The 10,349-nt window shown below is 51.7% G+C and overlaps 1 protein-coding gene across 2 annotated transcripts; it reads left to right on the forward strand.

The window, feature by feature from the left end:
- Positions 1 to 1,118: 1,118 nt before the first annotated feature.
- On the forward strand, positions 1,119 to 8,218 carry SLC27A5 (solute carrier family 27 member 5). Of its 2 annotated transcripts, XM_078438588.2 has the most exons (10): positions 1,155 to 1,905; positions 2,200 to 2,409; positions 2,773 to 2,931; positions 4,771 to 4,895; positions 5,709 to 5,903; positions 5,983 to 6,073; positions 6,806 to 7,004; positions 7,254 to 7,351; positions 7,549 to 7,679; positions 7,763 to 8,218. In XM_078438588.2, exons 1-10 carry the CDS (start codon positions 1,227 to 1,229, stop codon positions 7,937 to 7,939), a joined length of 2,064 nt encoding a protein of 687 aa, XP_078294714.1. In that variant the 5' UTR covers positions 1,155 to 1,226; the 3' UTR covers positions 7,940 to 8,218. The 2 variants fall into 2 exon arrangements, 1 of the variants encoding a protein (XP_078294714.1); XR_014136166.1 differs by lacking the exon at positions 7,763 to 8,218 and having other exon boundaries at positions 1,119 to 1,905; positions 6,806 to 7,261; positions 7,549 to 7,660.
- Positions 8,219 to 10,349: the final 2,131 nt, after the last annotated feature.

The following is a 10,349-nucleotide window of genomic DNA, read 5'->3' on the forward strand; positions in this document are numbered from 1 at the left end:
GCTCTGAGCTCCCGGATGGGTGCGTTTCTGTCCCTCACACACTGGCTGTGGCAGTCAGAACTCAGTGCCCCCGGCTCTGGGCAACACTGCTGCCACCTACTGGGCTCTCTGGGCAGAGACAGGACGGTAGGCTTGGCCATTTCAGGGAGGGTGTGGGATGCACACATGACTGGTGCTTGACTCTTCTAGGGCCCTTGCCCTGTGGGGAGAGGTGTAGGCCAGGCCTGAGATGGGTCTGGGAGAGAGAGGCCACATGTGGGAAACCCTCAGAATCCCAGCTGCTGCTGTCCAAGATGCAGAATTGAGGCCCTTCCCCCTAGATCTCACCACCCCCCACCTCCGGAATCTCAAGGTCCTTTGGATTTGAGTCTTCCCCCTCCCCCATTCTGATGGGCACGATGGTTGAGCACCTTACTTTTGAGGGGGTCCAGGGAGTCTTTGGGGTTAGGCTACCATGTGGGGATCTGAGCCCCAGGATACCTGCCTCGGCCATTAACTTCTGAAGTGCCAGGCAGGAGGTGGGAGCAGCAGCCAGGACCGTTGGGCTGCCCACTGGGCAGCTGAAGATACTGATACCCAGTAGTGAAGCAGTGTCACAAGACCCCGCATCAGTTCAGCTGCCAGCCAAGAAAGCGGTCACTCTTCTTACTCCAGAGCATTGGCGGCACCTGTCTTAAGGATTTGAAGCAGGTGGAGAGGGGATTGAGCTGGAGGGTGGTGCTCTGCCCTGACCTGTAGGCTCCTGGGTCAATGGCAACGCCTTTCTGAGCTCCCCCTCTGTGACTGCCTCCCGAAGGTGAAGGGTTAAGGCTTTTCTGTCCAACCATTCATAAACTGCCCTGCCCATGTTCCCCGGGGGAGGGGGAGTTCAGCCTCCTGAACCCCGAAGACAGTCCCCATCCATGCCAGGGGGGTGAAGCACAGTGTCATAGGGCCCAGCCCATGGGTGGGGATGGGGACATCAGAACTGGGTTTGCATTCAGGCACTGGATTTGTTCATTCAGGTATTTACTCGGTGCCTGCCATGTACCTGGTAGGAGGTAGGCACAGTGAAACAAACAGGTCCAAAATGGCTGGGGGTAGAGTCCAGAGGGCAGGAGCATAGCAGTCAACAGCTCCTGGGCTACCGCTAGGGGGTGGGGCTGAAGGGTCAGAGATCAAAGCCAGGCAGCCCCTGGCAGAAGTTACCATTCTGTGGAAGCTTCTCTGAGAACGGAGCGGGTGCGATGGGCGTCTGGCTGCGACTGGCCTTTTTACTGTTGCTGCTGCTGGGCCTGGGACAGTCCGCATGGCCTGCTGCGGTGGCCCTGGCACTGCGCTGGCTCCTGGGGGACTCTATCTTCTGTGTGCTGCTCGGCCTGGCCATGCTGGCGCGGCCCTGGCTCTACCCCTGGATGCCCCACTGGCTGAGTCTGGTGGCCGCGGCACTCATGCTGGCTGTGTTACCTGCACGGCCACCCCCAGGGCTGCGCTGGCTGCCTGCAGACTTGGCCTACATCTTCAGGATCCTCCACGTGGGGCTGAACATCAAGGCACGCATGAGCCGCCAGCCGCCCAACACCTTTGTGGATACCTTTGAGCGGCGAGCACAAGCACAGCCCAACCGGGCGCCCTTGGTGTGGAAGGGTCCGGGGGGCCGCTCGGTCACCTTCAGGGAGCTGGATGAGAGAGCATGCCAGGCAGTGTGGGCCCTGAAGGCCGAGCTGGGCAGCCTCACAGGCTTGCTTGCTGGGGAGCCTGCCGCCCTCCTAGTGCTGGCCTCCCAGACCATTCCGGCCCTAGGTTTGTGGCTGGGGCTGGCCAAGTTGGGCTGCCCCATTGCCTGGATTAATCCACATGCCCGGGGGGCACCCCTGCTACACTCCGTACTGAGCTCTGGGGCTCGGTTGCTGGTGGTGGACCCAGGTGAGGACCTCAGAGGCTAGTAGAGGACAGAGGGGGATGGAGCAGGGGACAGACTTGGAGAACTGCTATTCAGTGGTCCTGGTGGGGGCTGACTTTTTTCTTCACCACGTCTGTTTTGATCCTTTTTGCCAACAAATACTAATTATGGGGCTCTTTACATAAGAATGCAAAAGTTCTTCTCTGGGGGCTGCTTTCTGTATTGCTTGCAGTAGACTCTTCTCCCCTATCTTTGGGTCTTGGGTCTCCCCTCTTGATGTCAGATATGGGCCTTTCCCCAATTTCTTTTCCCTGCAGACCTCCAGGAGAATCTGGAAGAGGTCCTTCCCAAGCTACAGGCAGAGAACATCCGATGCTTCTACCTCAGCCACTCCTCCCCAACGCCAGGAGTGGGGGCTCTGGGGGCTGCTCTTGACGTTGCACCCACCGACCCTGTGCCCGCTGACCTACGTGCTCGGATCACATCAAAAAGCCCTGCCCTGTTTATTTACACCTCAGGGACCACTGGTGAGGGTGCCCAGCAACTCTAGCCCTGACCTCTGAACCCTTATGCTGCTCTGACCCCAAGTTGACATGTGCCTCAAACTTGACCTCTGAAACCCATCCTGCCCTTTGATTGTGACACCTGGCCTGAACTCTGATCCCCAGTGTGAATTGAATGGTCAGCGCCAGAATCCTGCTTCTGCCCAGTAAACAGCCACTAAATTTGGAATTTTTCTTCCCTGAGCCCACCCTCAAATCCCCATACTTGACCATCTTCTAAGAGCCTCAAGCCTCTCACTGCAGACCTGACCACAGAGACCCACTCCTGTATGCTGGTCCCTCTTGTACTGTCCTTTCACCACCCACCCTTCCCACTCCATTCGCCAGGACTCCCAAAGCCGGCCATTGTCACACAGGAACGGCTGCTACAGATGTGCAAGATGCTGTCCCTGGGTGGGGTCACAGCTGATGACGTGGTCTACACAGTCTTGCCTCTGTACCATGTGATGGGGCTTATCCTTGGAATTCTTGGCTGCCTGGAGCTTGGTAAGACCTTTTCTGAAGACCTCTCCAATCCATGGGACCTCCAGACTCAATATCAGAGTGGGCTTTCAGGGTGACAAGTCCCCACAGGTTACCCAGCACCAAGGTTCTCACCTTTGACAAGGGACACACAATAGCAGGCCCCAGGGCTACTTGGACAGAAACTTGGTCACTTAGACAATCCCTAATGGCTTTGCTGTGGTCCGAAGGTAATGAGGTGGTATGAATGCTGGGATAGTCAGTGAAGGGTAGGTATTCACCAAGAATTCCACTGGGCTATCATCCTGGACACCTGATTAGCAATTCAGACTGGGACCTCTCCAATATTTTCTTTTCAATTTTTTATAAAAATTTTGAAACATATACAAATTTCTAGATATTTCTACATGATCCTCATGTACCCAACCACCCAGCTTCGGCCACCATCAGCATTTTGCTTTCAAATATACACAGTAAGCAAAAGTAGAGAAAATAGTTTGATGATATCCCACATATCCTCATCCACCCTTGACAATTGTTAACATGTTACTAGTTTTATTTCATATATAATTCCCCTCTTCATTTCTGGATTATTTTAGAACAAATTTTAGCCACTGTATCTTTTTGTTTATAAGTATATCAGTATGTATCTCTAATATATAATGACAAAAACTGTCACCATAGAGGTGGCTGGGTGGCTTAGTTGGTTAAGCGTCTGACTTTGGCTCAGGTCATTATCTCATGGTTCATGGGTTCAAGCCCCGCATTGGACTCAGTGCTGACAGCTCAGAGCCTGGAGCCTGCCTCAGATTCTGTGTCTTCCTCTCTCTCTGCCCCTCCCCTGCTCGCACTCTATCTCTTTCTGTCTCTCAAAAATAATACATAAAGCTTAAAAAAAAAAAACAACCTGTCACCATAGTGATATCACACCTGACAAAATTAACAGTAACTTTAATATCATCTGATGCACAGGTCATGTTCAAATCTTCCCAATTGTCTAATTGTCTTTTTACAGTTAAAGTCCCCTCACAGTACTTGTTTGTTCTTTGCTCCTCTTTACCCTGCAGATTTTAAAGTTTTATTTATTTATTTATTTATTTATAGAGACAACAGGAGTGGGCAGGGGCAGAGAGAGGGAGAGAGACTCCCAAGCAGGCTCCACACAGCCAGCACAGAGCCTGACGTGGGGCTCGAACTCACAAAATGGGGGATCATGACCTGATTCAAAATGAAGAGTTGGACTATTAACCAACTGAGCCACCTAGGTGCCCCTCCCCTGGAAATTCCCTCTAGAGATATTAGATTCAGTTCAATTATTAGATTCAGTTCAATTATTGTTGGCAAGAACCTTGGTGGGGTGCATTGTACTTCCTAATACATCACATTGAGGGCAGCCCATAACTATTATCCTGCCTTAGAGAGGCTAAGATAAATACGGGAGATTGACTGATTGATAGTTGGCACAATGTTACACTAGTTTCAGGTGTACAACCTTATGATTTATATACTGGGGAGCTTTATTTGGAAAACTCCCTATCAACATTCCCCCGGGTTTTACCAGTTCTTGAAGACCTTTATGACATTCATAAAACATTTCTAATAATCATTAATGGTTAATATCCATAGCCCTTACTTAGCAGTGCTCACTTTGTACCAAGCATTGAGCTTGGTACACATTCTGAAGATAGGATTCGAACCCATGCCCATCTATGCTCGTCTCATGCAGGTAGTCCTGGCTCCACCAGGGACACACAGATCGGCTCCAAAACCTGTGCTTCAGAGGGTCACGGTCATATGATCAGAGCAGCTTATCACAGTGGCATGGAAGCATGACCTGAAACCCTTTCTTCTCTCCCCTCTCAGGAGCAACCTGCGTCCTGGCCCCCAAGTTCTCTGCTTCCTGCTTCTGGGATGACTGTCGGCAGCATGGTGTGACTGTGATCCTGTATGTAGGCGAGGTCCTGCGGTACCTGTGTAACACTCCACAGGTGAGGTGCTAAGATTAGGGCTCCATGGTGAACACCTAGGGTATGAAATCCCAGATGTCATACCAGGTAAAGGTTTCAGGTAGATTCACATACAGGAGTCAAGCAAGGTCCCTTAGGTAAAACTCCCCAGGTAACAGCCACAGATGATGAATCTCACACAAAGTTTCCAATCGCGGCTCCTTTGATGATCAGCAGTGCTACCTTGGGCAGGTGACTTCACCTCTCTCAGCAGCCTCAGTGTCCTCATTTGGAAAATGGGGAAAATAATTCAGAGGGAATGTTTGTGAGAATAAAACATATATAAAGAGCCTAGAACAGGGGCTGGCTCAGGGTAAACTCACCAGATGTGAACTTATACAGCAATGAGGTAGGGATCCCAGGTAAAATGCTCCACATAAGGCCCCCAGGTATCACCTTCCCCAAGGTGAAGTTTCAAGTCACTCCCCAGTTTACCTCTAAGAAAGGCCCCTAAGTAACCCCTCCAGATAACTTCCCCCAGGTAAAAGTTCCAGGTACTACCCCTATATAAAATCCCAGATATTTCCTCTAGGTGAGGACCCGGATTAGCCCTGCAGTCACCCCTAGGTATCTCTCCAGGTAAGGCTTCTAGGTAACTTCCCCCCAGGTAACCTCTGCAGGTAACCCTCCAAGTACAGACTCCAAGTAAGAACCCTTGGTAGATGCCCTAGGTATAGACCCTCCAATCACCTCCCAGGGAAAGATGGAAAGATGGAAAGATAGCCTTTGTAGGTAAGGGTTCCTGGGCACCCTTGGGGTCACTTCCTCTTCATTCTTCTTGGGATGTTCCTGCAGCGACCAGAGGACCGGACGCATACAATCCGCTTGGCAGTGGGCAATGGACTCCGAGCAGATGCGTGGGAGTCCTTTCAGCAGCGCTTTGGCCCCATTCGGATCTTGGAGACCTATGGCTCCACGGAAGGCAACGTTGGCTTCATCAACTATCCAGGCCGCTGTGGGGCCCTGGGCAAGATGAGCTGCTTGCTTCGAGTGGGTTGGGTGGGACGGCGGCCCTGACTGCAGCTGAGCTCACAGGACCTCTGCTGACCCTTGTCCATCCCCCACTCAGATGCTGTCCCCCTTTGAGCTTGTACAATTTGACACGGAGGCTGAGGAGCCTGTCAGAGACAGTCAGGGATTCTGCATCCCTGTGGGACTAGGTACGAGGGTCAGGAAGCCTTCCCTGGGTGTGGGAAGGACGGGGATCATCTGCTTCTTGGCTGGAACAAGTTGCCCAAAGCCTTGAGTTCAGTGCTCCGTGGTGGTGTCTACTGCCTCACCCAGAACCTGTCCTCGGCCTGACTACTGCCTGGGACCCTCTGTCTCTCAGTTCTGCCCAGCTACCCTGCCTCAATCTCTTTTTCTGCCGGGTCTCTGGGTGTCCATTTGAGTTGTTCTCTTGAGCTCTCGGTGGAAGTCATGTCTTCCCAGGCATCAATCTCTTGTCAATATCTTCTCCTAGGGTCTTCTCTCTTGGGGGTCTTACACAGTCCTGGCTATATCTCTTTCTTCCCAGCACCATTTGTCTCTGTCCTTCCTCTAACCCTTGTTATCCTTTTTCTTTTTTAAGATTTTATATTTCATCTCATCTTATGTCATGTAATCTCATTTCATGTATCCAACATGGGGCTGGAACTAACCACCGAGATCAAGAATCACATGTTCTACTGACCGAGCCAGCCAGGTGCCCTGCTTGTTATCCTTTTTCTAGAAATCCCAATGCCTCCTTCTGTCTCTCCCTCCCTCTGTAACTCCAGGTCTCTTTCTGTCTCTTCTCTGGCAGGATCTCGATGATGGAGTCCATCATGGTTGGAAACCTCCTGGCTGGGGGCTAGTGGGCTCCTGAGGTTCTTTACCATTGTTAATGCCCTAATTCCTGCTTCTACCCCCAGGGGAGGCGGGGCTCCTGTTAACCCAGATAGTGGGCCACCACCCTTTCCTGGGCTACCGCGGGCCACGAGAGCTGTCGGAACGGAAGTTGGTGCGGAATGTGCGGCGCAGGGGCGACGTTTACTTCAACACCGGAGACGTGCTGGCCATGGACCGAGAAGGCTTCCTTTACTTTCGGGACCGCCTGGGGGACACCTTCCGGTCGGGTCCCCAGGGAACTGGGAGGGCGGATGGCCCGGGTTCCCCGATTCTTTGAGGGAGCCAGGGCGAAGAGGCGGGATTTCCGGATTCCGGGGGGTGGGGGGGGGGGGGGGGCTTCCCGATCCTGAAGGGGCCAGAGTTGAGCAGAGCCGGCAATCAGATCTCGTTGGAGGAGGGGCTTGGTGGGCAAGAGGCGGGGCATCCTGTTTGCCAGGGTTGTGGTCACAAGCATTGGCTTCAACCCCACAGATGGAAAGGTGAGAACGTATCTACGCGGGAGGTGGAGAGCGTTTTATCCCTTGTGGACTTCCTGCAGGAGGTGAACGTCTACGGCGTCTCTGTACCAGGTGTGGAGGATTCGACTCATTAAACCTCCAAGAGCTTTATCCAGATTTTATCTGGATTTTGTCTGTGGGTGTTATCCAGATTTTAAAGGTGGGGGAGCTGCAGGGGCACAGCCAGTGAGAAGAGATGGGCCAAGGAAGAGGGTCAGCCATGAGCACTGTGAGGTGGGTGAGTGGAGAATGACTGTTGTGCTTCTCAGGTTGTGAGGGCAAGGTGGGGATGGCTGCCGTGCGGCTGGCCCCAGGCCAGACCTTCGATGGTCAGAGGATGTACCAACATGTCCGCACTTGGCTCCCTGCCTATGCTGCACCCCATTTCATCCGTATCCAGGTGAGCTCAGGGTGGTGGAAGGGGGGGGGGGGTAGGTCTTGGCCAGGGACTCACAATAGGGATTATGCTTACTGTCCCTGCAGGACGCCCTGGAGATCACAAGCACGTTCAAACTGGTGAAGTCCCGGTTGGTGCGTGAGGGCTTCAATGTAGGCGTCATTGCTGACCCCTTGTTCGTGTTGGACAACCAGGCTAAGACTTTCCAGCCCCTGACACCGGACACGTACCAGGCCGTGTGCAATGGAACCTGGAGACTCTGACCATCTGGCCTGTCCACATTTGAAGTGGCAGTGCCCAATGCAGACTACCACTCATATTGCCAGGATCCTCTCCACCACAAATCTGCTGAGGGTTATCATGAATCGCAGCCTGGCCATAACCCCAGTTGAAGAGAGTAAGATGACTGTGGGCCCAGTAGTGGAGTGAGAATAAACTTGGATGTGTACACACATGTCTGCGTGTGTAGGGCTAAGGGCAGGCAGCCCTAAGATGGGCCATTTTGGCATAAAGATGATTTTATGATAAAAGCAATAAAAACCCGGCAGATTCAGTTCTTTATCTCTCCCACAACTGTCTAAAAGGATTTGATAGAGGATCTGCTCTAAGAGAGCTATCACCACAGATAACTACGTTATGACAGGGAGGAACCTAGGAAGGCCTCTTTAATCGAATTCTTGTGTCCTGTTTCCGAATGCCCACCCCCCAAATATTTACTTTTTCATCTTCCTTTTAAAATTTTTTTTTGAGAGAGAGAGCAGGGGAGAGGGGCAGGAGAATCTCAAGCAGGCTCCACTCTCAGTGCAGAGCCCAATGCAGCACTTGATCAAGAACCCTGGAATTGTGACCTGAGCCAAAATCAAGAGTCAGACGCTCAACCAACTAAGCCACCCAGGCGCCCCTTTCATTTTCCTTTAAATTGCATTTCTTCCTATTGCAGTCATGGACCCCTACACCTTTCTCTGTTTAGTATGATATATGCCTCCTTTTGCCTGTCTTTGGAATTTTATGGCTGTGTGCACAGTGTATATATACCAAATTAGATTTTTCTCCTGTTAACATATCTCTTGTCAATTTGATTCTTAGACAAGCCAGAGAGACCTTGAAGGGCAGAGGAAATTCTTCCTCCCCAACAGTGGGTGGAGATACAAGCGAGGAATTCAGGGCCTACTGTCCTCCAGAGACCTTACTTCAGGGTTCCCCCTGCTTCCCTACCAAGGATCTTGACAAGCCTCAAGGAATGGCCCTGTCTGGGCAAGGCCAGAAGTATGATAGGATTCAGCAGCCTTGAAGCCATTCCAGGGTTGAGAGATGAGGCTAGCCTCAGGCAAAGCAGATAAGTGTATGGTCTGTAGGATGTAAGATGTGCTATCATGGCAGTATGACAAGGACATCGGGCTAAGCCAAGAAATGTGAGCAAATAACTGGAAAAAGAGCATCCATGTTAGAATGCACCTGCAAAAAGGATGTGGAACAGGTCCAGAGCCCTCTGGTAAACGAAACCCAGTGTCTTAGGGGCCAGAAGAGCCCTCTGGGCACTGTAGGCAGGTACACGCTTTTGCTAGTTTCAGAAAAGAGTAGTGCATGCTGTGTTGGGGACTTTAAATTTTTTTTCAACATTTATTTATTTTTGGGACAGAGAGAGACAGAGCATGAACGGGGGAGGGGCAGAGAGAGAGGGAGACACAGAATCGGAAACAGGCTCCAGGCTCTGAGCCATCAGCCCAGAGCCTGACGCGGGGCTCGAACTCACGGACCGCGAGATCGTGACCTGGCTGAAGTCGGACGCTCAACCGACTGCGCCACCCAGGCGCCCCTGTGTTGGGGACTTTAAATGTTACTTGATCATTATGGGAACTGTGAACTGTAGGCCAAGGGAAAGAGATGTTGTCATGAGTGGCAAAGCCTAGGGGAAGTGTAGTCCTCACTGTCTGAAGAACTGGAAGGGCTTCTTTGGAATTAGGATAAATGCAGATAGGAATTTGAGGGCACTGGACCTCTGGTTAGTACATTCCACCCATGTCAGGGGCTTTAGGTGCTGCCCAGTGATGTTAAGACCTGTAGACCTGGAAAAGAGGAATAGCACATATTAATCCTCAGTGAAGTGGTCTGTGCCCTCTCCATGGCAGGAATCACACCTGACCGTTATGGGTGTTGTAGGCTGGGGCACATGTGTGTGTCAAGACTGAGATGACATAGGCCCTGAGAGGTCAGATACTGCAAGTGACACCTGGGTCATTGTGGGAGCTGTTATAGTCTAGTGGTCATGAAGAACTCTATGATGTATATAGTCCAAGTGGGCTCAGGGCTTGAGCTGCTGTCTTCAAGTCCTCTGGAGTTCTGCAGCATAAGCCCGAAGGGACCACCCTCCACTTCCCCCCGGTGCCAACTGTGTATGTGGCTTTCACTAAATCAGTGAAAGCTCACCCATGCCCATCTGATTCTAGCTTCAGAATGCCATTTCCTGACACCTCTTACTCCATCCTCCTATTTGTAGGTTTATGTTCTGAAGACTCTCCTCCCTGTGGATTCATTGGGTTTCTGAACCAAGTAAGATGTGTTGGTTTTATCCATCTTGCACCAGAAAGCCAGGGAAGCCACAGCCAGCTCTAGGTTAAGAGCAGAGGGGTCAGCCTGGCAGCATAGGACCCAACATGAACACATTAGTTTGGA

This window comes from Panthera onca, chromosome E2 (assembly GCF_046562875.1).
Source record: "Panthera onca isolate mPanOnc1 chromosome E2, mPanOnc1 haplotype 2, whole genome shotgun sequence".
Lineage (NCBI taxonomy): Eukaryota > Metazoa > Chordata > Mammalia > Carnivora > Felidae > Panthera > Panthera onca.

Coding starts and splice junctions, on each gene's coding strand:
- SLC27A5 (XM_078438588.2), top strand. CDS start 1,227: ATGGGCGTCTGGCTGCGACTGGCCTTTTTACTGTTGCTGCTGCTGGGC. Junction 2,410..2,772: donor TTACACCTCAGGGACCACTG/GTGAGGGTGCCC, acceptor TCCATTCGCCAG/GACTCCCAAAGCCGGCCATT. Junction 6,074..6,805: donor CTGCATCCCTGTGGGACTAG/GTACGAGGGTCA, acceptor TTCTACCCCCAG/GGGAGGCGGGGCTCCTGTTA.